The 27,453-nt window shown below is 41.1% G+C and overlaps 1 protein-coding gene and 1 long non-coding RNA gene across 6 annotated transcripts; one reads left to right on the top strand and one right to left on the bottom strand.

Moving 5' to 3' along the window:
• The first annotated feature begins 387 nt into the window (after window positions 1-387).
• Window positions 388-26,676, top strand: LOC118357481 (monocarboxylate transporter 12-B-like). 5 transcript variants are annotated; one of them, XR_008078586.1, is made up of 8 exons: window positions 389-1,042; window positions 8,234-8,337; window positions 21,090-21,233; window positions 21,426-22,014; window positions 22,869-23,128; window positions 23,923-24,126; window positions 25,467-25,589; window positions 25,677-26,676. XR_008078586.1 is itself a non-coding variant. In XM_052478269.1 (8 exons), exons 3-8 carry the CDS (start codon window positions 8,265-8,267, stop codon window positions 25,514-25,516), a joined length of 1,320 nt encoding a protein of 439 aa, XP_052334229.1. In that variant the 5' UTR covers window positions 390-1,042; window positions 7,803-7,984; window positions 8,234-8,264; the 3' UTR covers window positions 25,517-26,676. The 5 variants fall into 5 exon arrangements, 4 of the variants coding, with proteins under 4 accessions (XP_052334230.1, XP_052334229.1, XP_052334228.1 ...); XM_052478269.1 differs by adding an exon at window positions 7,803-7,984 and having other exon boundaries at window positions 390-1,042; window positions 25,467-26,676; XM_052478268.1 differs by adding an exon at window positions 6,817-7,984 and having other exon boundaries at window positions 390-1,042; window positions 25,467-26,676.
• Window positions 4,449-16,759, bottom strand: LOC118357482 (uncharacterized). The gene is made up of 3 exons (XR_004820313.2): window positions 15,568-16,759; window positions 14,976-15,087; window positions 4,449-5,106 (listed from the first exon to the last, which is right to left on the bottom strand). It is a non-coding gene; the product is annotated as an uncharacterized LOC118357482 (long non-coding RNA).
• Window positions 26,677-27,453: the final 777 nt, after the last annotated feature.

The raw sequence follows: 27,453 nt of genomic DNA, 5'->3' as shown, positions 1-27,453 counted from the left end.
GTAGATTGCTGAGAGAAAAACATCTATTTATTGAATTTTGAATTCAGGCTGTAAAACAACATGTGGAATAAGTCAAGGGGTATGAATACTTTCTGAAGGCCCTGTATATCCTCCACATTTTTATTTAAAAATGTTAACTCTATTTAGTTTCCATATAAAGATATCATAGAGCTAGTGCGTTTCGATTACTGATTTAAATCACACTGGATTATTGATTAAGATTAGTGATTTAAGTACTGACATTAACCGACATTCATCAATCAAATCCTTTTTTGCTGCTTGCGGGAGTACATTTAAGGGAAATGAAGGGTAGCCAAATCACCTGGTCAATTGACATCTGAGGAACCAAAGCTGCAGAGATGGAAAGTGTTTTAGGGTAGCACATGCCACAGCTTTTCAACAGGGTCCGAAGTCATGCCAGCAGACGGCTGCTGGTGTCTGAAGTTAATATTGTACCACCCCGAGTTAGCCCTGACACCTTGCCAGTAAACACCTCCTCTCATGGACTCCTACGTCATTACCCTGTCGCCTCACTGTGCTGCTTGGGCCGGGGAGTAAAGTATTTCAACATGCACATCAGCAGTGACTAGCCTTGTTCGTAGGCTAGCTCTTCAACAAATGCTGAATGGGCTGGACATGTTTTAGACCCAGAGAAGATGTCTTGAGGTTTTTTGTTTATGATGCCTGTCAATGATTCCGAGTCTCTTTTTTTACTTATTCATAGTCTTAGCTAGTATATTTGCTTCTCCCTGTGTTCTACAACAGTGTAACTGAAGTGAACTGAACAGCCTCTTCAACAATCAGTGCAACCCATTCTAGGTGTGACTGTGTGAGGCTGTCTGTCTTCGAGGTGTACCTGGGGCTTCTTGGCTGAGAACAGGAGAAAACCGCGTGAACAGAACAAGGATCTGAGCATGGTTCATGCTGCGGCTATGGCTCAGGGGAAGAAGAGACCAGCGGTCCCACCTCCTGATGGGGGCTGGGGCTGGGTGATCGTGGCCGGCTGCTTCATGGTCACTGTTTGCACACGTGCCGTCACTAGGTAAGTCTGGCAGCTGGAGAGAGTCACTGCAGATCCCCTGGGACCTGACCCAACTCTGGGAACTGTGGAGTGATAAGCATGTGTGTTTATTTTACAGTATATGTGGGCATCCTAACAAATCAGTCTATTAGTAATTTTATTACATGTTTGAGTACAGTTAAGTTTGTGGGACAAATTATAGTTTCAAACAAAACTCAACAATAATTTTAACCAAACTTGATGCAGGTTATCCATCCATTCTATAATGGTGGGCTATGTACTTAATAAAGTGTGTGAGTTGAAAGGTATTCAAAAATACTTATTCTCCAATACTTATTATCGTCTTACACAGAAATATTGTATGTCCTTTTAAATACATCTGAAAATGATTTTCAAAAAATAACACTTATGATATGATGAAATGTTTATATTATGTAATACAGGTCAAAGTCAACTCTATATATAGTGCAACTTGGACTGAGTATGACTTTAGAACAAGACTCCGGTTTACTAAAGTGGCAAGCGGTATCTTGTGTTCCTGCCATCACACTTCCCAGTTCAGGTTACACTGCGTGCCTGGTAAACAACCTGCAGGTCAGAAAGAAGGCCTTCAGTATAGAACTACATTGAAGCACAATACACCCTGAGTGAGGATGGTTGTGTTTTAACATCTACCCTTAACGGGGAAGAAACGGGCTTATTTCTGGCAAATAGTTGTGACAAATTTTTGACAATATTTTCATACGCAAATGAGTTTACTGGCAAGCTATTGCGGCAAATTTGCGGCGACTTGTGAACTTCTGGCAAACAAGCATTATGTATACAAATATAAGGTTTTTGGTTACTTTGTGTATGAACAACATTGCTCCCCCACATCTGTCCAATGCATCGGATGGGGTTGGACTCCAGGGAAAATAAGCAAGTGTTACCAAATATAACAATGTACATTTCATAAGTATTCTAATAAAGTGTACATAAAAAACGCATTAAGCACGTATGTAAAACCACAATGAGGACATCGACCGATCATAAATCATTCGGTACAGTACAAGAAAAAACGTAAGAGTAGTCTGAATTAGTGGCATTAATTCATGTTCACATTTACAACACAACATGCATGGGCATCTCGTCATTAAGACCTTTTGGGAATTTTCCTCGACTCCAACCCCATTCGATGCATTGAGATGTGGGGGGGAGTAATGTCTACATAAGGGTGCAAATTATAAATACTCACAAAAGCTCTGACAAAGGCCTTGAGGCCGATATATAAAGCTTATTAAAGAGCAGTGTGCGTGTTATTTTTTCCCTCATCATATTCAAGTGTTACCACGCACCTGCAACAAAGAGCTCAGATGTGCAAGTGCCTTTTGAATTTTGTATTGAAATGTTGTGTCTACGTAAACCAAATAACATATAACTTTAAATGAACTTGCTTCTCACAGAGAACTAAACTTAATAAATATACTAAACAACATGTATTCGATGTCTAAACAGATCAAAATAAATCAATACAACTTGAAATCATCAGCATGCTAATGAAGAAAAAAATAAAGACCGAATATTTCCCAAATAACATTTACATAAGAGAAATGTGAACACATTGGGGATGTTGACCGTGGGATGTTTAATGGAGCAACTACAGAATTGACATGAGCCAAGTGATGACTGAGCAATAGCTTTTAACCAATGGAATTTTAAAAGATAATCATTTTAAAAAATAAAAAAAACTTTGAGTGAATTTTGGAGATAGCGGCCTTGTGGAAGTCCTTCGTCCAACGCTTGTTGAATGCATGCACTGAAACAATCAGAACACACCAAACAAAAACAACATTAGGATACTGAAAACAATTACTGAAAACCTTTTTAATGGTAGACTCAGCGGCTAATGGGCGGATTTGGCTTTGGAAAAACAGCATCAGCTGTTACAATGTTACCTTGATGTTGCTATGCTTTTCACTGAAACATACATTCTATATATTTTTCAGCAAGGAAGCAATGTTTCTGTCATGTATAAATGCTATATAAACAAACAAGGTAGCTAGTGTAAACTGAGGCTTAGGCTTACTATAGCTACCTTTAAATGTGTGGCCAGCTGTTCCTAGAGAGCCACAGTATACAATATTTTTCTCCAGCCAAGCATTCGCACAAGTGATTCAAACTAATCAACTAATTATGATATTCAATCTAGACTGGGGACTTGATCATTAAGAGCCAGTTATCTACTAAACTCAGCAAAAAAAGAAATGTCCCTTTTTCAGGACATTATCTTTCAAAGATAATTTGGAAAAAATTCAAATAACTTCACAGATCTTCATTGTAAAGGGTCTAAACATTGTTTCCCATGCTTGTTCAATGAACCATAAACCATTAATGAACATGCACCTGCTCATCTGCGTGTGCCTTAGGCATGCTGCAAGGAGGCAGGAGGACTGCAGATGTGGCCAGGGCAACAAATTGCAATGTCCGCACTGTGAGACTCCTCATACAGCGCTACAGGGAGACAGGATGGACAGCTGATCGTCCTCACAGTGGCAGACCACATGTAACAACACCTGATCAGTACATCCGAACATCACACCTGCGGGACAGGTACAGGTTGGCAACAACAACTGCCCGAGTTACACCAGGAATGCACAATCCCTCCATCAGTGCTCAGACTGTCCGCAATAGGCTGAGAGAGGCTGGAATAAGGGCTTGTAGGCCTGTTGTAAGGCAGGTCCTCATCAGACATCACTGGCAACAACGTTGCCAAACCCACCGTTGCTGGACCTGACAGGACTGGCAGAAAGTGCTCTTCACTGATGAGTCGCGGTTTTATCTCACCAGGGGTGATGGTCGGATTATGTTTATCGTCGAATGGAATGAGCGTTACACCGAGGCCTGTTTTTAAAAAAATATATATTTTAATTTGACCTTTATTTAACCAGGCAAGTCAGTTAAGAACACATTCTTATTTTCAATGATGGCCTGGGAACAGTGGGTTAACTGCCTGTTCAGGGGCAGAACGTCAGCTCGGGGGTTTGAACTTGCAACCTTCCGGTTACTAGTTCAACACTCTAACCACTAGGCTACGCTGCCGCCGCTGTACTCTAGAGCAGGATCGATTTCAAGGTGGAGGTTCCGTCATGGTCTGGGGCGGTGTGTCGCAGCATTATCGGACTGAGCTTGTTGTCATTGCAGGCAGTCTCTGCCATGGCCAGCGAAGAGCCCGGATCTCAGTCCCATTGAGCACGTCTGGGACCTGTTGGATCAGAGGGTGAGGGCTAGGGCCATTCCCCCCAGAAATGTCCGGGAACTTGCAGGTGCCTTGGTGGAAGAGTGGGGTAACATCTCACAGCAAGAACTGGCAAATGTGGAACTTGTTCAGTTTATGTCTCAGTTGTTGAATCTTGTTATGTTCATAGAAATATTTACACTTGTTAAGTTTGCTGAAAATAAATGCAGTTGACAGTGGAGGACGTTTCTTTTTTTGCTGAGTTTAGTTGTCCTGTGTGGCTCAGTTGCTAGAGCATGTCTCTTGCATTGCCAGGGATGTGGGTTTGATTTCCACGTGGGACCAGTATGAAAATGTATGCACTCAATACTGTAAATAGCTCTGGATAAGAGCATCTGCTAAATGTAAAATACTAGTTGTCTCTTCTTCCTGACTCAGGTGTACAAGGCTTGGGTGGAAGAAATGCAACATAAAATGTATTTATGCCTAGTATGGGAATTCATATTATTTTCCTAAATTAATTATTGTTAACAAATCTATGCATGCAAGAAACCTTGACCGTGACCAGGTGCATTGTAACCGATTGCTTCTGGAAAGAAAGGGAGAATTAACAACACTGATTAAGATGAGCTCGCTACTAGTTTAAAGCAATGAGAGATCTAAATGTTACAAAGAATGAATGTATTAATTTATCAGAATAATACATGCATTTACATAGCGTCCTTTTCAAGCTTGAAGACTATACACTTCATTTATCACTCAAAAAAAAGTGTTATGAGGGAGTGCATCGCTAACATCTTTCCAGGTTGTTGATGCATCCTCCTCCCAAAGCAGCCTCAACCAACACCACGGGTAGGGGAACGGTATCCATCTGCAAAAGTAAAGTTTGGCTTTGATGTCAAGTTAGCTCATATTGTTGCTACCTTAGATGTTCTAGTTAACATGCTACTGAACCGTGACACTAGCATATTGACATGCATATTGGTACTAAGACAGCAAGTTATTCACCTAACAAATAAGTGTTTAGGCAAATCATTAGTTAGCTAGCTATCACATTAATTGTGAAAATAAATATGATAGCTAACGTTAAGCACTAGCCAAAATGTGTTTCACTCTATCCGATAAAACATGACATTGCTTTTTTTAAAGTTTTTTTTTACCCCTTTTTCATGGTATCCAATTGTTTAGTAGCTACTATCTTGTCTCATCGCTACAACTCCCATACGGGCTCGGGAGAGACGAAGCTTGAAAGTCATGCGTCCTCCGATACACAACCCAACCAAGCTGCACTGCTTCTTAACACAGCGCCATCCAACCCGGAAGCCAGCCGCACCAATGTGTCAGAGGAAACACCGTGCACCTGGCAACCTTGGTTAGTGCGCACTGCGCCCTGCCCGCCACAGGAGTCACTGGTGCGTGATGAGACAAGGATTTCCCTACTGGCCAAACCCTCCCTAACCCGGACGACGCTAGGCCAATTGTGCGACCTCCTGGTCGCGGTCGGTTACGACAGAGCCTGGGCGCAAACCCAGAGTCTCTGGTGGCACAGCTGGCGCTACAGTACAGTGCCCTTAACCCCTGTGCCACCCGGGAGGCCCCAAAACATGACATTGCTAACTAAGCATCAATTAGCTAACACACTTTTAAAGTCTCTTAGGATGTTTAATGAATAAGTTAGACACTCAACGGCAGGGGTTGGAACCAACATTATTTCCCAATCGTTTTGTTCCGACTAGCAAAATAAAGTTCTGAACCATTTCAAACCCCCAAAAAGTTACGGTTTATATTGTTCCTGTTTCTTTTTTAAACTCTGAATTTAATATACACTACCGTTCAAAAGTTTGTGGTCACTTAGAAATGTCCTTGTTTTTGAAAGAAAAACACATTTTTTTTCCATTAAAATAACATAACATTTATTAGAAAGTATAGACATTGTTAACGTTGCAAATGACTACTGTAGCTGGAAACGGCTGATTTTGGATGGAATATCTACATAGGCGTACAGAGGCCCATTATCAGCAACCATCACGCCTGTGTTCCAATGGCACATTGTGTTAGCTAATACAAGTTTGTCATTTTAAAAGGCAAATTGATCATAAGCTAACAAGCTTAGCTTGCTAACAAGTTTGAATTAAAATAATAACCCGAATTAAAATAACACATCTTAGCTTTTTGTAGATAATAAATCCAATGTGAAACATGATAACTATAGTATCCTTAACTAGCATTGAAAAAGTTAATCCATTATTTTCTAATTAAACATTGCTCTCCCTAATTTCTGAATCACCCCTGTAAATGTCAGTAGCTACAGTAGACTATGTATGCTTCAGAAGGAGGGGGAGGGGCAAGTACATCACACACACACTGGCAAAGATTTTCAGCTGGCAGGCAGACACTAGAACAAGTTTGAGTGACAGTGAGGGCTTTGCACAGGCACTTTGTTGTGGGACTGAAAAAAATGGCCATAAAATAACATTATTAACCGATTTCCATGCTTTTAAAATAACGTTTCTGTTCCGGAACAGTATTGATCACTTTAGTTCTCGGTTCTGTTCGTTTAAAAATTGTCCTTATTTTTCAGTTGTTGGTTCTGTTCCCTGAACCGGTTCCAACCCCTGCTCACTGGACAATTTCGGTAGGTAGCTAGGTAGATGGCTTTCCAACTGATTTTCCTTCTCCCCCTGACTGGTCACCAATGATTACTGGTCTTGGAACTCATGTGTTCATCAGAAAAGGCTTCTGGTAAACTGTTTGTCACTAAATATTGTTGCCACAGGTTTGCCACAGATTCAAATAGAATCTTGAGAGAATTGCTTGCCAGAAAAAAAACTCAAGCGAACTGTTTGCTGGAACAAATACATTTTTGTAGGTCTCCTCTAAAATTTTGTTTTTCAAGGTTTCACGTTTCATGCTTTGTTTCCCAGGTGAAGGGGGTTTAGTGAATTGCGTTACTGAAAAAAAATGGTTCAGTCAGATGAAGACCTGTTGGGTGAGGGATAAAGGAGATTATAATCTCACATTTCCATAAGCCAATCTTTTGTATAGATTATAATTGGAAAATATTTAAACAAGGAAGAACATGTTGGAATGTCCCTCCCAACATTATTCAATAATTATCAAACAGCAACCTGGTCACTGATTGTTGTAAACTGATAATGCCTGCCCAGATTGTCACCTTGAACCTTTACCCGATTGCACATTGCAATATTAGGTCGGAATTGGAAGGAATGGGTGAAATTTTACCAAGGGTTTGAGAGTAACCAAAGATAATAAGTCTAGGCAGTTCTGATCCTCTACTTTCTTGATATGCATAAGTGATCCCAAGGTCCTTTAAGGTCTAGTGAGTGAGTTTAACCCCCTAAACCAGCTGTAGCGGACAGCGTGTGTATACACGTTTGTGTGTGTGTAAGGAAACAGCAGTCTGACGGAGGGCCGCCCCGTGTAGGTCCCCACATGTGCGTTCTCTGGCCAGTGCTGGGGAGGACATGAGGATCAGATGGCCGTCACATTCACACTGAGTGATCTGGGCCTTATCATCTGACTGGTGCTATTCCTCTGTTTGTACAGGTGCAGCCTCTCTGCAGATTCGGACGTAGGAGCTTGTGGTTCATTACCCCCCAAGCAGGCGTTCTTCCCACACGTCCCAGGCTTTTTACAGCTCTCCCCTCAGCTTCGTGATTACACAATTCATTACGGTTGCATCGCTCCCTCCGACCGCTCAGGTCATCACCATGTCTAGCTGGAAAAGAGTAATTACATAATCGAAGAAACCTCAGTGTGTTCTGAGAACATGTGCTGAATACACCAAAATGGTGTGTGTGTGCTTGTCAGACTGTGTGTGTGTGCGTGTATGCACACCATTGTGACTTATGTGAAATTTGTGTCAGATACACCACTAGGAAAAATACATTTAAGTTCTGAGACATTTTGAAATATGCAAGATAATCCATTTTTTTGTCATGATTTCTCTTCATCTTGATCTTTTTCTTCTGTTCCAGATGCATCTCAATTTTTTTTGTGGAGTTTCAGATGCACTTTGGTGGGGACTATTCAGGGACAGCCTGGATCCACAGTCTGGTGGACTGCACCACTATGCTGTGTGGTAAGTCATCATGTTAAATACTGAAGTAATATGGCTACAGGTTAATCTGCCTCACCTAAAGCCCATTCTTGTGGGAATCTGCTATATACCATCTACTGCTAACAGTCCATATCTGGATAACATGTGTGAAATGCTTGATAATGTATGTTATATCAACAGAGGTATATTTTCTGGGTGATTTAAATATTCATAAAGCTGCCCACTCAAGAAAATACTTCAAACTGTAACCAGTGCCTGCAACCTGGTTCAGGTTCAGTCAACCTACCAGGGTAGTTACAAACAGCACAGGGATGAAATCATCAATATGTATTAATCACATTTTTACTATTGCTACAGAAATGTGCTTGAAAGCAGTATCCAGATCCATCGGATGTAGTGATCACAATATAGTAGCCATATCTAGGGAAACCAAAGTGCTGGGCCTAATATAGTGTATAAGAGGTCATACAATAAGTGTTGTAGTGAGTCCTATGTTGTTGATGTAAATAATATTTGTCAGTGGTGTGTTAATGAGGAGCAAACAGATGCTGCACTTGACACATTTATGAAATTGCTTACCCCTAATAAGCATGCACATTTCCATCAAGAAAATTACTGTAAAAAACTGTTAAATCACAGTGGATTGATGAGAAATGTAAAAATGGTATGGTTGAGAGGTATGAGGCAAAAGTAATGGCAAATTAGTCTGGCTGCACAACCGATTGGCAAACGTACCTCAAATTGAGTAATCAAATTGAGTAATCACTAAACTGAATAAAAAAAGAAACTACACTGTGAATTAAATAAATTATAGTAAAGATCTTTGGAGCACCTTCAATTACATTTGGGGGAAAAAAGCTACCTCAGCTCCATCATTCATTGAATCAGATGGCTCAATCATCACAAAACTATCTGATATTGCCATATTGCCACTAACTTGAATGATTTTTTTTTAATTGGCAAGATTAGCCAACGTAGGCATCACATGCCAGCAACAAATGCTGACACTACACATCCAAGTATATCTGACCAAATTATTTAAGACAAGCACTGTAATTTTGAATTTCATAAAGTGAGTGTGGAAGAGGTGAAAATATTGTTGTCTATCAACAATTACAAGCCACCGGGGTCTGACAACTTGGATGGAAAATTACAGAGGATAATAGCGGACAAAATTACCACTCCTATTTGCCATATTTTCAATTTAAGCCTACCTAAAAGAGTGTGGCATCAGGCCTGGAGGGAAGCAAAATTCATTCTGCTACTTAAAAATAGTAAAGCCCCATTTACTGGCTCAAATAGACGACCAATCAGCCTGCTACCAACCCTTAGTAAAGTTTTGGGTAAAATTGACCAGACACAATGTTATTTTACAGTAATCAAATTCACAACAGACTTTTATCAAGCTTATAGGGAAGGACATTTAACAAGCACAGCACTATACAAATGACTAATGATTGGGCGAGAGAAATTGATGATAAAAAGATTGTGGGGGCTGTTTTGTTAGACTTCAGTGCAGCTTTTGACATTATTGATCATGATCTGCTGCTGGAAAAACATAGGTGTTTACATCACCTGATATATTGTGGATGAAGAGTTACCTGTCAAACAGAACGCAGAGGGTGTTCTTCAATGGTAGCCTCTCCAACACAGTCCAGGTAGAATCAGGAATTCCTCAGGGCAGCCTTCTAGGCCCCTTACATTTACATTTAAGTCATTTAGCAGACACTCTTATCCAGAGCGACTTACAAATTGCCAGAGCGACTTAAGACATACCACTTGCTTTGAGTAAAGCCAGTCTATGTATAGGAATGACTCAACACTATCCACGTCAGGTACTACAGCGACTGAAAAGACTGCAACACTTAACAAAGAGCTGCAGTTAGTTTCAGAATGGGTGGCAAGGAATACTTTAGTCCTAAATATTTCAAAAACTAAAAGCATTGTCTTTGGGACAAATCATTTACAAAAACCTAAACTTCAACTAAATCTTGTAATGAATGATGTGGAAATTTAGCAAATTGAGGTGGCTAAACTGCTTGGAGTAACATATCAAACATATCTAAACTGCTTGGAGTAACATATCAAAACATATTGATACAACAGTAGCTAAGATGGGGAGAAGTTTGTCCATAATAAAGTGCTGCTCTACCTTCTTAACAGCACTATCAACAAGGCATGTTCTACTATGTTCTGCTAGCCTACTGTTCAGTTGGGTGGTCAGGTGCCACAAAGAGGGTCTTGGGTTAATTTCAATTGGCTCAAAACAGGGCAGCACGGCTGGCCCTTGGATGTTTAAAAAAAATATATATATATTTCACCTTTTATTTAACCAGGTAGGCAAGTTGAGAACAAGTTCTCATTTACAATTGCGACCTGGCTAAGAAAGCAAAGCAGTTCGACACATACAACAACAGAGTTACACATGGAGTAAAACAAAAATACAGTCAATAATACATTATAAAAATAAGTGTATATATACAATGTGAGCAAATGAGGTAAGATAAGGGAGGTAAAGGCAAAAAAGGCCATGGTGGCGAAGTAAATACAATATAGCAAGTAAAACACTGGAATGGTAGATTTGCAGTGGAAGATGTACACAGAGAGCTAACATCAATAATATACACATCAATCTCTCTTGGCTCAAAGTGGAGGATGGATTGACTTCATCACGACTTGTATTTGTGAGAGGTATTGGCATGTTGAAAGCACTGAGTTGTCTGTTTAAACGACTAGCACACAGCTCTGACACACATGCATACCCCACAAGACATGCCACCAGAGGCCTCTTCACAGTCCCTAAGTACAGAACAGACTATGGGAGATGCACAGTACTACATAGAGTCATGACTACATGGAACTCTATTCCACATCAGGTAACTGATGTAAGCAGTAGAATCAGATTTAAAAATACACATTATGGAACAATGGGGACTGTGAAGCAACACAAACATAGGCACAGACACATGCATACACACACACAATTTTGTGTTGTAGATATGTGGTAGTGGAGTAGGAGCCTGAGGGCATACACTTAGTGTGTTGTGAAATAATTTATGAATGTATTGTAATGTTTCTAAAATTGTATATATATGCCTTAATTTTGCCAGACCCCAGGAAGAGTAGCTTATACCTTAGCAGCAGCTAATGGGGATACATAATACATACAAATACAAATGGCCATCAGTCAAGTGCTGCTTCAGCAAGTGATCTGGCATCACACTCGGCCTGGCACTGTCTTGGAATGTGTGGTCTAGACAGGTTGCTCAATGCCCAGGGAGGTCATGAAATGGATTTGGTTCATTGGATGTAAACATATAAGCTTTTGAAAGGCAGTTAAGGAGAAGTTAAGCTAGTTTGACAACTAAGACAACTAGGTTTGATATTTTGTACATAATTTTGCTTCCAATTAGGACACATGATGAAGACAATGTCATGTAAATGTGCATTTTACAATCACACAGCAAAGTTACAGTATGCTTAAGTTGAGAAAGTCACAGGCCGCTGACTGGCACTGTGTCCTTGCAACTCAGCCAACCCATTGGTCAGTTTTTGCTGCTTCTCTTAATTTGGGATGTTCCGTTTGACCCCCTTACATAGAACAGAAGTTATGTTTTAGTGTTTTTTAAGTGCGTGGATCTTCTTTGGATCTTCTATAGATCTTTTGGACATGTTGATTGCTCTTTAAAAAGTTTTTGGGTTGAATCACAGGATTGTATTTTATTAGTAGGTACACATTAGTGCAGTCGTATTTAAGAATGAAGTACTGAGAACCCCATGGCTGACTAAAGCAGACACCAGAGAAGAGTTTGCTTCTTTTCCTGTTGATTTAGCTCTTAAGAGAACAAAGTCAGCAACACACAGAGAACATCTTGAAATACCAAAACAGTGTCACAACACTATGACCTAACAGAGGGAGTTTGTTTATTTCGCTTGCTCCCAGTGAAATTTGACACCACGATAGAGACTGTTTTGAAAAAGCATGTAAAAATAGACCCTTAAACTGACTCATTGCAGACTCAAGCCTGACTTAGGTAACATGTTCAGGCAGGTGTATGCCAAGGCAAGTCAGCACGGGTCACAGAGGACTGCTGCGGATCACAAACCTCTCTTCTAGGTTCACATTTTGCAACTCTTTGTCTTGTGTTTACTCACAGTATCAATGGTCCAAAGTGACAAAAAAAGTGGCAAAAGAGAAAAATGTACTTGCATCTATTTATACAAGTTGAAACTAGCAGTGATGTACACTATGAGACCCGATTCAGGAAACTAGGCGTATGTCGCAATTCACGACTTCACAGTAGAGCCGTTTGAATGTAAAATGCGTTTTTTGGCAGAAACATGTGAACTTTCATGTGCCTTACTATCAAACTTCTATGCCATCTGTAAATGCTGTTAAATACTGTAAATATTGTTAAATTACGAGTCTAGTTGTTTGACTACAGAAAAAGTCAGTAACCTTCCCGCTAGCCATGATTGGCTGAGATAATGAGTGAGCTGGACATGCCAAGAGATGAGTTTGTATTGGTCTGCCATATAGCCTGCGTCTATTGGAGCTGGTCAGTATGCAGTATGTTTAGATAATCGTGTCGAACGCGGCTTTTCATTTGATTTATTTTTTATTGTGTAGTAAAAACTGCATAAACCTAATGTCAAGTTAAAGTGTACTGTTAGCTAGCTCTGACTGTCGTGAGGTCAGAGCTTTTGGATCAACCCTACTTATTGGCCAGAGTGCTCTGAACGCGAAACACTCTGAATTTACGAACAGACAATCTGACAGCACAGTTGCAGTCACCAACGCTCTAGATAACATAACAGCCTAACCAGCTCTGCTAGGGCGAGGAATGTTCAGTTAGCTGTTCTCTCGCTCTCTTAGATGTCTGGGATTAGCTGGCAAGTTTGTACAGAACTCTTGGCTAAGGCTTAAGAGGGTGTGAACAATGTTGAATGGGTGTAGACAAATAAGGGCTCTCCAATAGAAGTACCAAAACATTGAAAGACAGTTTTCTCAAAAGTGAGTTTACAAGTTGACCAACTTTCAAAGCAGAATTACGTTCCCATTGTTTGCTCAAATGCAGTGTATGATATAGCATTATGTAGCTCTGTTTCTACTTTTATCCAAATTAAAAAATCAATTATAATTTTGCTACATAAGACTGAAATCAGTTGGTGAGTTACATATATAGAAAAGGTATGTGGACTCCCCCTTCAAATGAGTGGCTTTGGCTATTTCAGCCACACCCGTTTCTGACAGGTGTATAACATTGAGCACAGCCATGCAATCTCCATAGACAAACATTGGCAGTAGAATGGCCTTACTGAAGAGCTCAGGGACTTTCAACGTGGCACCGTCATAGCATGCCACCATTCCAACAAGTCAATTCATCAAATTTCTGGCCTGCTAGAACTTCCCCAGTCAACTGTAAGTGTTGTTATTGTGAAGTCGAAACATCTAAGAGCAACAGCTGCTCAGCCGCGAAGTGGTAGGCCACACACGCTCACTGAACAGGTCCTCCGTTGCGCTGAAAATCGTGTTTCCTCGACACTCACTACCGAGTTCCAAACTGCCTCTGGAAGAACGTCAGCACAAGAACTGTACAGCGGGAGCTTCATGAAATGGGTTTCCATGGCCAAGTAGCCGCACACAAGCCTACGTTCACCATACGCAATGCCAAGCATCGGCTGGAGTGGTGTAAAGCTTGCCGCAATTGGACTCCGGAGCAGTGGAAACGTGTTCTCTGGAGTGATGAATCACGCTTCACCATCAGGCAGTCCGACGGACAAATCTCGGTTTGGTGCATGCCAGGAGAACACTACCTGCCCCAATGCATAATGCCAACTGTAAAGTTTGGTGGAGGAGGAATGAGGCTGTTTATGGTTAGGGCTAGGCGCCTTAGTTCCAGTGAAGGAAAATCTTAACACCACAGCATATAATGACATTCTAGATGAGTCTGTGCTTCCTATTTTGTGGCAACAGTTTGGGGAAGGCCCTTTCCTGTTTCAACATGACAATACCCCTGTGAACAAAGTGAGTTCTATACACAAATGGTTTGTCAAGATTGGTGTGGAAGAACTTGATTGGCCTGCGCAGAGCCCTGACCTCAACTCCATTGAACACCTTTGGGATAAATTGGAATGCCGACTACGAGCCCAAGTCGCGGCAGTAATGTTCCACCATTTAGTGGAAAGCCTTCCCAGAAGACTGGAGGCTGTTATAGCAGCAAAGGGGGGACCAACTCCATACTAATGCCCATGATTTTGGAATGAGATGTTCAACAGGCAGGTGTCCAAATATTTTTGTTCATGTAGTGTATCTTATCGGAGCTTAATATTATGCTAAATTGGTGTTCCACCCTTTTTTTCCTGTATCTGTATGTTTTATCGTGTTAGGGTGTGAGAAAAGTAAAGAGCTGGTTTGCCCATATTCCCCCTGGGCTACAAATCATTCATACACCGGTCTTTTGGCAACAGTTTGCCAGACATTTGCTTGGATAAAAACAAGTAAGACACTATGTACTGCTCTAGTGCAATACACAATCCGAAGGGCGTAACTTTTTATCTTGCATATTGGTGGGGGTCAGGGTCAACATGTTTCGGTGTCAACAGCCCTTCTAAGGGGGTCTGGGGGACTGATAGTGCCTTGTAACTCAAATTCTCACCTGATGACCTGTTTGTCCTCTCCCTACATCAACATGGGCAGTGCTCTCGTTCCCTCTACTGTAACGGTTTTGACTTGAGGTTATTGTTTGTAGGGTGCCAGGTAGGTTGTGCCTACCAAAGAAAATACAGATTTCTCTTTTTAGTTTGAGAGGGATTGAGTCCCGTCCGTCAGGTCTACACCAATACAAAGGACTCATGTAAAAGTCAGTGTGGACATAAACTTTTCATAAACTCTTAAAACATTGGAAATAACTTCAAAACACTGTTCTTTTGCATTGATTGTATTACCAAAATACATGATCACACACACATAATAATATAACAATCAATGATCTCTGGTTCCTCAAGAAAAGTCCCGTATCTCAGGCATAAAAAGTCCAGCTCGGTAAAGGAGTTCAGTGAACCCAAGTGACCTTAGTCACGCAATGTTTGTCCGTTAATAAACTGTAGCTAAACCCAGTCTCAATCATATAATCACAATATCAAACTCTTTTGCCACACAACCATAAAGAGTATCAAATCTCAGTAGTCTTCAACTACAACTGACCACAACTCAACACGGTATAAATCACACTCAAACAAATGAAATACCATATGCAAGTAAGTTGTAGTCAGTCGGTCAGTCAGACAATCCAATCAGCCTTTCCAGCTGAGAAAGGCCATGAAGAAACAGCGGAGACCAACTGAGATGTGAATGGATCCGATCCTGGTGGTTAAACTTGAGACAAGGCTACAAAGCACTCTTTGAAATAGAACAAAACAGAGTAAAAAAGCTTCGGAACTGAGGGTTGAACACATCCTCATTTGCACCACCATCACAACCCCACTTTTGCTTAGCTGATGCTGGCTATTTAATAGGGAATTAAAAGGGGAACCGCCCTATTGGAAGGAGAAGCACTGAGACGGTTCAGACAAATTCAAGGCCGTCACACTACTGCCTATCTCTGACCCCTGCCATGACAACCAAATGAAATCAGAATGTAGGCAACAACATGTGTTATAGCACTTGGGCTACAGTCGGCAAAGATGAGGAGTTGATGATGACCCGTTTGTCCTCTCCCTGCCTCAGCATGGTCGATGCTCTCTCTCTGTCCACTCTCTCTACTGCCTGCCTTTGACCCCTGCCATAATCATATGACCAAATACCACTATCATATGACAAAAATGTCTGGCCTTAACAATAGGGTTAGCTTATTAACATTAATTACATTAATTAGATTCTGCTTTTATTAGATAAATAATTGATTTACTGGCTGGCATTATGTGTACAGTGCATTCGGAACGCATTCTTAACTTTTTCCACATTTTGTTATGTTACAGCCTTATTCAAAAATGTATTACCTTTTTTTTTGCCCTCGTCAATCTACACAAAATACCCCACAATGACAAATCAAAAACAGGTTCATAGACATTTTATCAAATGTATTTAAAGAATTTAAGGGAAATATTACATTTATATAAGTATTACACAATCCTGTCACGGTGCTCTACGGACAATTCCTTCGACCTCATGGCTTGGTTTTTGCTCTGAAATGCACTGTCAACTGTGGGACCGTATATAGACTGGTGTCTTAAGGTGCCTTTTGGAAAACTCCAAATGGGCTGTCATGTGACTTTTACTGAGAAGTGGCTTCCATCTGGCCAATCTACCACAAAGGCCTGATTGGTGGAGTGCTGCAGAGATGGTTGTCCTTTTGTAAGGTTCTCCCATCTCCACAGGGAACTCTAGAACTCTGTCAGTGACCATTGGTCACCTCCCTGACCATGGCCCTTCTCCCCCGATTGCTCAGTTTGGCCGGGTGACCAGCTCTAGGAAGAGTCTTAGTGGTTTCAAACTTCTTAATTTAAGAATGGAGGCCACTGTGTTCTTGGGACCTTCAATGCTGCAGAAATGTTTTGGTACCCTTCCCCAGATCTTTGCCTCTCAGAGCTTTACAAGACAATTCCTTTGACCTCATGGCTTGGTATTTGCTCTGACATGCACTGTCAACTGTGGGACCTTATATAGACAGGTATGTCCCTTCCAAATCATGTCCAATCAATTGAATTTACCACAGGTGGACTCCAAATCAAGTTGTAGAAACATCTGAAAGGATTTGATTTATTTTATTGTACCTTTATTTAACCAGGCAAGGCAATGTTTTCCCTTTATCATTATGGGGTATTGTGTGTACATCGATGATCAATTTTAGAACAGGCCTGTAATGTAACAAAATGTGGAAAAAGTCATGGGGTCTGAATGATTTCCGAATGCACTGTAGCTAGCTAGCTAGTACCAGTCTATTATGAATTGTACAGTGTAATTAGCTAGCTAGCTACAGATAACTGACAAAATAATGGAAACCCCAACATAAAGGTATTGGGCCACAAGCTGCCAGAACAGCTTCAATGAACCTTCGCATAGATTATACAAGTGTCTGGAACAAGCTTTGGTGATTACCATTTTGTTACTGGTGGTGGAAATCGCCGCTCCAGAATCTCCCATAAGTTTGTGTGTGTGGGTTAAGATCTGGTGACTAAGACATGCGCACACACACATTGGGTTGAGATTAGAGGTCGACCGATTATGATTTTTCAACGCCGATACCGATTTATTGGAGGACCAACCAAGAAAAAAAATACTTTATTTTTTATTTTTTATTTTTTAAATTGGCAGATTTTTACAATTTATTTGTAATAATGACAATTACAACAATACTGAATGAACACTTATTTTAACTTAATATAATACATCAATCAAATCAATTTAGCATCAAATAAATAATGAAACATGTTAAATTTGGTTTAAATCATGCAAAAACAAAGTGTTGGAGACGAAAGTAAAAGTGCAATATGTGCCATGTAAGAAAGCTAACGTTTAAGTTCCTTGCTCACAACATATGAAAGCTGGTGGTTCCTTTTAACATGAGTCTTCAATATTCCAAGGAAAGAAGTTTAGGTTGTAGTTATTATAGGAATTATAGGACTATTTCTCTCTATACCATTTGTATTTCATTAACCTTTGACTATTGGATGTTCTTATAGGGACTAGTATTGCAGTGTAACAGTATAGCTTCCGCCCCTCTCCTCGCTCCTACCTGGGCTCGAACCAGGAACGCAACGACAACAGCAGAGCAAAGGGAACAACCACTCCAAGTCTCAGAGCTTCATATCGGTTACACCAGCCTAATCTCGGGAGTTGATAGGCTTGAAGTCATAAACAGCGCTGTGCTTGCGAAGAGCTGCTGGCAAAACGCACGAATGTGCTGTTTGAATGAATGCTTATGAGCATGCTGCTGCCTACCACCACTCAGTCAGACTGCTCTATCAAATCAAAGACTGAATTATAACATAATAACACACAGAAATACAAGCCATAGGTCATTAATATAGTCGAATCCGGAAACTATCATCTCGAAAACAAGACGCTTATTCTTTCAGTGAAATACGGAACCGTTCCGTATTTTATCTAACGGGTGGCATCCATAAGTCTAAATATTCCTGTTACATTGCACAACCTTCAATGTTATGTCATAATTACGTAAAATTCTGGCAAATTAAGCGGCCCAAACTGTTGCATATACACTGACTCTGCATGCAATGAACGCAAGAGAAGTGACACAATTTCACCTGGTTAATATTGCCTGCTAACCTGGATTTCTTTTTGCTAAATATGCAGGTTTAAAAATATATAATTCTGTGTATTAATTTTAAGAAAGGCATTGATGTTTATGGTTAGGTACACATTGGAGCAACGATACGCACCGCATTGATTATATGCAACGCAGGACACGCTAGCTAAACTAGTAATATCATCAACCATGTGTAGTTAATTAGTGATTATGATTGATTGATTGATAGTTTTTTATAAGATAAGTTTAATTCTAGCTAGCAACTTACCTTGGCTTCTACTGCATTCGCGTAACAGGCTGGTTCCTCGTGGAGTGCAATGTAATCAGGTGGTTAGAGCGTTGGACTAGTTAACTGTAAGGTTGCAAGATTGAATCCCATAAGCAGACAAGGTCAAATCTGTCGTTCTGCCCCTGAATGAGGCAGTTAACCCACCGTTCCTAGGCCGTCATTGAAAATAAGAATGTGTTCTTTACTGACTTGCCTAGTTAAATAAGGATTAAATAAAGGTGTAAAAAAATAAATAATAATAAATCGGCCAAATCGGTGTCCAAAAATACTGATTTCCGATTGTTATGAAAACTTGAAATCGGCCCTAATTTAATCGGCCATTCCGATTAATCAGTCGACCTCTAGTTGAGATCTGGTGAGACACACACCCTATGCTGCACCATTGAGAGCATCTTGACTGGCTGCATCACCACCTGGTGGGGCAACTGCACGGCATCCGACCGTAAGGCACTATAGGGAGTAATGCGTAAGGCTGGGTCTGAGCTCTCTGGGTCTGAGCTCTCTGCCATCCAAGTTCTCTATACCAGGCAGTGTCAGAGGAAGGCCCGACAAATTGTCAAAGATTCCAGCCACCCAAATCTGGAACCAACAGGACCCTAGACAGCTTTTACACCCAAGCCATAAGACTGCTAAATAGTTTGTTAAACAGTTAACCAAATAGCCATCTGCAGTGACCAGTTTTTGCACTAACCTTTTTGGCTCATCACATACACTGCTGCTACTGTTTACTATCTACTACTTTGTTCCTAGTTATATGTACACATCCACCTCAATTACCTCGTACCCCTGCACTTTGACTCGGCACTGGTACCCCTTTTCTATAGCCAAGTTATTGTCACTCATTGTGTATCTATTATTACTTCTATTATTCTGTGTTTTACTTTTCTATTATTTCTCTATTTTCTTTCTCTATGCATTGTTGGGAAGGGCCCGCAAGCAATATTCCCTCAAAAAAAATTTCAGGTCTTCGAAGCACAAACTTGAACATTGTGAAATTTCTGTGCAATTTCCTGTAAACACTGAGGCTGTTCCCGCTTTAAGTTACAGTTTTAGCAGTGGCCAAGTAGGCTACTTGATCATAATGTAGGCCTAGCAGAGTGGCCTAACATAAACAACAATGAGTGGTGTTCAATGTAGACCTTACAATCCATGAGACCTTTGAAAAAAACATGCAGGGCTTGACATGAAAAGTAAAAATTGTCAAAAATATAATTAGTAAAGTACATATCCCCTGAAACTACTTAAGAGTTACTTTCAAGTAATTAAGTAAACATACTTAAAGTACCTTACACCTCTGCTTCATGCAGTTCTCGCTTTGATCTCAAAACAAGCGCATCTACTCATGACTGCTCATGCTGTCCAGTTCAAATGAATGATCCAAATATGGCTATGTCTATTTGCATATAGGCCTACTGCAGCTCTGATTGGTTATGGCATACCGGTCTGTGTTGAGTACAGGCCTGAATCATGGAGAATACTCTAGAGAGTTAAGTGAAATTCAATCTCGTGATCCTCTGTGCGGGCTGATATTTCATCTGTGTGGCAGTCCGAGGTGCAGCTCAGTTTAGGGGGAAAATTGCCCCTATGTAAAAATGTCATTATTAGTCCAAACCTGTTGTTTATGAAGCATGTGACGAATATAATTTGATTTGATTTTGATTTACAGTACTCTGCACGCCCCCAAAATATCTTATGCTCTGTACTTTTTAAAAACTTTGATGTTGGCACCTCCATTACGGGCAAAGCTACTTTTTCTGTAGGGTGAACACTGACTCACTAAGTGCTGCTCATCTAAAACTGCAGTTCAACAGGAAAAAGATCACCATACTGTGTTTTTGTTGCAAGCTTAGGTAGCTAGCTAACGTTAGCCTAGCAAAAAATAGCCAACCTAACATTGCATGCATCAGTATCACTTGGTATAACACTCTTTTTACACAATGTTATCTCATCACCAATAGTTCGCTAGTTACACAACAACATAGGAATACATGTATAAAATGTTAATGAACTTTTACCCGTTTTAACCTTTTCAAACCTGTAGCTACCTCGCCTCAGCAAACACCACAAAGAGAGAGAGAGGGGTAGTGCGTGCTGCTGAACTGTTAATACAGACTAAAGCAATACATGCAGACCGATGAAAAAGGGTTGCCCCCAGCTCAAGCTACGTGCCTGCACAGTCCCATACTAACATGTGTACTGTGTTGTGATTGAAGCTCCTCTAGGCAGCTTCATTGGGAACCGTCTCTCGTGCCGCATCGCTGTGATCCTTGGGGGCTTCCTGTCCTCCATCGGCCTGGTCCTCAGCTCTTTCGCTACCAGCCTGGAGTACCTGTACCTCAGCCTGGGGGTCCTCACAGGTGGGTCCTCCCTGACATCCTCCTGACCCACTCAGACAGGCACCTAAAAGGGCAACTGCAGTATCATTAGGAACCCCTATAAATCACACGTCATATACTTCAGGGATACTGGGTAGACATACTGTACCAAAAACATGCCCTAGTATGGATCATGGCATACCAACAACAACCTTTTCCTCTTTTGATTTTCAGGTATTGGATTTTCCCTCTGTTACACCCCTGCCATTGCCATGGTGGGGTCATATTTCTGTGAGAGGAAAGCCCTGGCATACGGGATCGCCATGTCAGGTAGTGGCATCGGGACCTTCATCCTGGCCCCTGTGGTCCAGCTGCTCATAGAGCACTACTCATGGCGCGGGGCCCTACTCATCCTGGGGGGCGTTGTCTCCAATCTGTGTGTCTGTGGGGCCTTACTGCGCCCTATCACTCTGAAAGAAGAAGAGGAGGCCCATTGTCCGGTCCCGTTAGATACCGACTGTGGATATAGGGTCAAAGCTCAGTTGGTGAGCACGTTAGAGGAACCTCTGGCGATTAACAACAGCAAAGACAGCCGCTGCTTCAAGTCTATGCAGGAGTACCGCTTCCTGCTGATGCCGGACTTCCTGATGCTGGCGGTGAGCTTCTTGTTCCTAGCCAGCGGCTGCAGCCTGCCGTTCGTCTACCTTGTGCCCTACGCACTGGATGTGGGCGTAAGCCACCACCAGGCCGCCTTCCTCATGTCTATCCTGGGGGTCATAGACATCGTTGGGAACATCACCTTCGGCTGGCTCGTAGACAGGAGGTAGGCCTGAGTTAAGATTTTGTTCCATTGAACATGCCACCACAACAAAGGTATTTTAATTCCATGAAGAGTGCCTCTGTCCCGCCTTGCTCTTTATTTGGACTGGAAGACAGGTCCAAAACATACCTGTATTTGTTGAGTTGTGTCTTTCTGTAGGTCTTCCTCCGCAACATTCCACTTGGAGTTTGTATGAAATCAGAAGCCATGCTTTAACATAAATACAGATCCAGCCTTTTCTGTCACCTAGTTTTTGCAGTCTCACCTTTAAGCAGGGATCTCCAAACCTGTTCCTGGAAACCTAATGTACCATCCTGTCGGTTTTCACTCCAACGCTGATCTAGTGCACCTGATTCTAATACTTAGCCGATTGAAGCTGAATCAGGTTAGTTACAACTGAGGTTAGATTGAAAACCTACAGGAAGGTAGCTCTCCAGGAACAGGGTTGGAGAGCCCTGCTCTAAGAAATGGAGCTGTTACCCAATTTTATCTTGAAGGTGAAAACAGCTGGTTTCATCAAAGAAGTCACACTTCTAAGAAAACCCACATTAATTTCACATGATCACGTGAATTGTTCCAAAAACACATTTTCATGTGATCACATCTGATCTTATGTGAAGTTCCACCTTAAATCATGAAGTTTTTCTGTAAGGACTTGGACAGTTGAGCCGCAGATCATTCAGATGGTCAATATGGGAAATATCCCACTGGGCACAGACGTCAAGTCAACGTCTAGTGCACGTTGGTTCAATGTAATTTCATTGAAATGACGTTGAAACAACGTTGATTCAACCATTGTGCCCGGTAGGGTGTGTTTTTAGACTGATTGTATGCCCTCTTCTTCCCCCCCCCCCCAGGTGCCTGAAGAAGTATCGTAATGTGTGCTACATGATTGCAGTGGGCATGGAGGGACTTTGCTGCCTCTTCATCCCTCTCCTGCGGACGTTCACCCTACTGGTGCCTTTCTCTGTGCTTTATGGGTACTTCGATGGCGCCTACGTGGCCCTCATACCTGTGGTGACCTCAGACATTGTGGGGACAACTAACCTCTCCTCCGCTCTGGGGATTGTGTACTTCCTACATGCCATTCCTTACCTGCTCAGCCCTCCAATAGGAGGTGAGTGTCCTTGTGTTGAAAGGAAAGGGATGAAGTACTAACCGATCATAGCACAGGAGGTGAACAAAAGATATGGGAGTAAATGTCCACGCGTTGTTTGCTGATCGCAAAAGTGGTCTTTATGAAAGCTTTTACTGGTAAAAAAAGCTGTGTTTGGGCCATTGTTATTGCTTCACTAAAAGCTTTGCCAAATACCACATTTGCGAGCAGCAAACAATGAGCAGACATTTACCTCCCACTGGGCACAGATGTCAATTCAACATCTATTCCACGTGGACACAAAGTTGATTTAACCATTGTGTGCCCAGTGGGCTTCTTTCTAGACCTCTCATATACTCCCTCTCATCAGGTAGAGCAAGCCTGCTGGTCTCTTTGAGAAAAGGCAACAGCAAACAATCTCACTTATAGTATACCTTATGTCATTCTTAAGTGACCCGCTTATTCAGTCCTGATTCGGAAATGATTTAGTAGTTGTAGAGTTATTAAAGAAATCTTTTGTAATGTAGGGCTGGTTTCCCGGGAACAGACTAAACCATTCCGGGAAACTGGCCCGAAGAGTACACCATGGATGTTAGATATTCACGTTATGTAAAATGTTTTTTTTTTGTCTTGAATGCAACATTTTTGCATTAAGTGCCCCAATAGCTTGTTAAATTACCCACCAGTGTACTTTTACTGATTTTAAAAATGATTTATTTTGTATTTATTAACACATACATTATACTCAGCAAGTCTTCCATCAAGTTAAAGCCTAAGTGAATGTTCATATCTCCTTCCTCCTCCTCCCTCCGCAGGCTGGCTAGTTGACACCACAGGCACCTACACGGCCACCTTCTTCCTCAGTGGCTTTGCCCTCATCTCCAGCTCGCTGGTCATCAGCACAGTGACTGGGATACGCCACTGTCGCAGGACCCAAAAGCACAGAAAAAACAATAGAGCCACAGATTCCAAACAGGATCCTTGTCAAGGCAGCCGATCAGACTTCTACATAGCCTCAAGTAAAGATGTGAACCCTTCAACCAACACAGCAAATTCTTAACATCGGACGCTTTTGTGTAGTTTTGCATTTGTTTTGTTGGAATATCAAAGTATATTGACGATTATGAGAAACAATGGTCAATTGGTACACATAATCTAGCGTGGTAGTTCAGGTTTGGGATTGATTTTCCTCAGAATGAGCCATTATAAACGGACACTAAATGGAATGTAAATAATTCCGCCGGAACCAGAACAGCTTCAGCTGAAATATGGAATTTTCCTTCTGGTCTGTCAAAGCTGTGATATTATTGCTCATTTTATGTGCCTTTCCCTTTCAGGGTTTCCATGTCTGTCCATCCAAATGTAACGGAAGAAGTTGATCAATTTCAATATCTGAAGATTCAGACAGGGTGTTTGTAATAGATTATTTCTGAAGACAACAGTCTTCCAGTTGTTTGGTAAATACTTGATATTGACATGGGAGGTCAGCCATAGTCTTCCACTCCTTTGTGAATGACTATGATCTATTGAAATGAATGATAATGGGAACTTCCTTAAGACTGGAACTTAGAAGTTAATAATGAATTAGTCATTATTCATTTATAAAGGTATATGCATTTTCATACCAATTTCCTATACAATAATTGATGACATTAAAAGACAGGATGATTTGCTTTACATGTGTACACCAAATGTATAGCTTTGTAAAGATATACAAAATGTATTATTACATTGCCGCTTGTTACTTTGTAGTTACACCAGAGGGCTAGGAGGACAATTATCTTGTTCCATATTAGAACAACCCTTGTCTGACCCTTCTGAGCTTAACGTAAAAGCTGTAGGCCATCTCAGCCATATGACTTCATAACACACATTGGATCCACTTAGAAAAAAAGGTTTTATCTACACTGAAAAATATATATAAACACAACATGTAAAGTGTTGGTTCCATGTTCCATACTCACAAAAAAAGCTTATTTCTCTTAAATGTGCATCCCTGTTACTAAGCATTTCTCCTTTGCCAACATAATCCATCAATTTGACAGGTGAGGCATATCAGGAAAAGGAGATACCTAGTCAGTTGTACAACTGAATGCATTCAACTGAAAAGTGTCTTCCGCATTTAATCCAACCCCTCAGGAGGCTGATTGAACAGTGTGATACTTACATAGGTGCACCTTGTGTTGGAGACAATAAAAGTCCACTATAAAATGTGCAGTTTTGTCACAATGCCACAGATGTCTCAAGTTTTGAGGGAGCGTGCAATTGGCCTACTGACTGCAGCAATGTCCACCAGATCTATTGCTAGAGACTAGAATGTTCATGTCACTACCATAAGCCGCTTCCAATGTCGTTTTAGAGAATTTGGCAGTACATCCAACCAGCCTCACAACCGCAGACCACGTGTAACCATGCCAGCCACATCCAGCTTCTTCACATGCGAGATCGTCTGACACCAACCACCCGAACAGCTGATGAATCTGTGAGTTTGCACAACCAAAGAATTTCTGCACAAACTGTCAGAAACCATCTCATGGAAGCTCATCTGTATGGTCGTTGTCCTTACCAGGGTCTTGACCTGACTGCAGTTCAGCATCGCAACCGACTTCAGATCCTGAGGCCCAATTGTCAAGCCATTCATCCTCCCCCATCACCTCATGTTTCGGCATGATAATGCACAGCCCCATGTCGCAAGGATCTGTGCACAATTTCTGGAAGCTGAAAATGTTCCCAGTTCTTCCATGGCCTGTATACTCAACAGAAATGTCACACATTGAGCATGTTTGGGATCCTCTGGATCGACGTGTACGAAAGTGTGTTCCAGTTACCAACAATAGTTAAATAAAGGTTAAATAATTTAAATAAATAAATAACAGTAACTTTGCACAGCCAATGAAGAAAAGTGGGACAACATTCCAAAACGCCACAATTAACAGCCTGATCAAGGAAATAGGAAATGGTGGTCACACAAGATAATGACTGGTTTTCTGATCACGCTCACTTTTGTTTAAGGTATCAGATGCATATATGTATTCCCAGTCATGTGAAATCCATAGATTAGAGCCTAATGGATTTATTTAATTTTACTGATTTCCTTATATGAACTGTAACTCTGTAAAATCTTTGAAATTGTTGCATGTTGCGTTTATATTTTTGTTCGGTATAGAACCTAAGAGTGTTTTGCTGTCCCCATAAGATAACCTTTTGAATAGCAATTTTTGGTTCCAGCGAGAACCCTTTTCAGTTCCATGTAGAACCTTTTCCACAGAGGGTTTAATGGAGTTAGATGAAAGGGGAGGTGTCCTGGTATCCTTGGATTAATTGCAAAGCCACCACTATGTCATTGTAGCTCAGTTGGTAGAGCATGGTGCCTGTAACACCAGGGTAGTATCTTCAATTCCAGCGACCATACGTAAAATGTATCCAACCATGACTGTAAGTCCCTTTGGATAGAAGCCTCTGCTAAATGGAATCTATCACAATTTAAATGTATTCTCTTACAATGTCCAGAAGAAACCTAAGAATTTATGTTGATATTTCTTTAAATAAAATTATTTTTTTTAATCAAACAGTAGTGGAAATATAGCCATTTGTGTATTGTAAGTGTATTGTAAATAAAAGTGCAGTAAAAGCCTATAAACCTAAAAGCACATAAAGAATACAATAATATAAATTTCACAACTATATCTTCAAATGACACAAACCATATTTCCACACAGAAACATACAGTTTTCATAACCATCATAAGTGCAAGATCTTCATAAATTCATCTGCACAACTAATGTGAGACAAGGTGAAATAAAATAAAAACATCATAATTGAAAAGGCTCACTCACGGTTAAAAATGCTTTGTTTTATTTAAGCAAGGTTATATCCTCACATGGCCTCTCCTATCATTGCTATGCGGATGACACTCAACTACTTTTCTCCTTCAACCCCTTCTGACACTCAGGTGGCGACACGCATCTCCGCATGCCTGGCAGATATCTCAACTTGGATGTCGGCCCACCACCTCAAGCTCACCCTCAACAAGACAGAACTGCTCTTCCTCCAAGGGAAGGCTTGACCGTGCAAAGACCTATCCATCACGGTTAACAACTCCACAGTGTCGACCTCCCAGAGTGCAAAGAACCTTGCCGTGACCGCGGACAACACCCTATCATTCTCTGCAAACATCAAAGCAGTGACCCGCTCCTGCAGGTTCATGCTCGACAACATACACTACCAGTCAGAAGTTTTAGAACACCTTCTCATTCAAGGGTTTTTCTTTATTTTTACTATTTTCTACATTGTAGAATAATAGTGAGGCCATCAAAACTATGAAAGAACACATTTCTTTATTTTTC

This window comes from Oncorhynchus keta, chromosome 24 (assembly GCF_023373465.1).
Source record: "Oncorhynchus keta strain PuntledgeMale-10-30-2019 chromosome 24, Oket_V2, whole genome shotgun sequence".
NCBI classification, from domain to species: Eukaryota; Metazoa; Chordata; class Actinopteri; order Salmoniformes; family Salmonidae; genus Oncorhynchus; species Oncorhynchus keta.
Note: the sequence above shows the minus strand (reverse complement) of the source record. Positions and strands in the feature narration are given on the sequence as shown.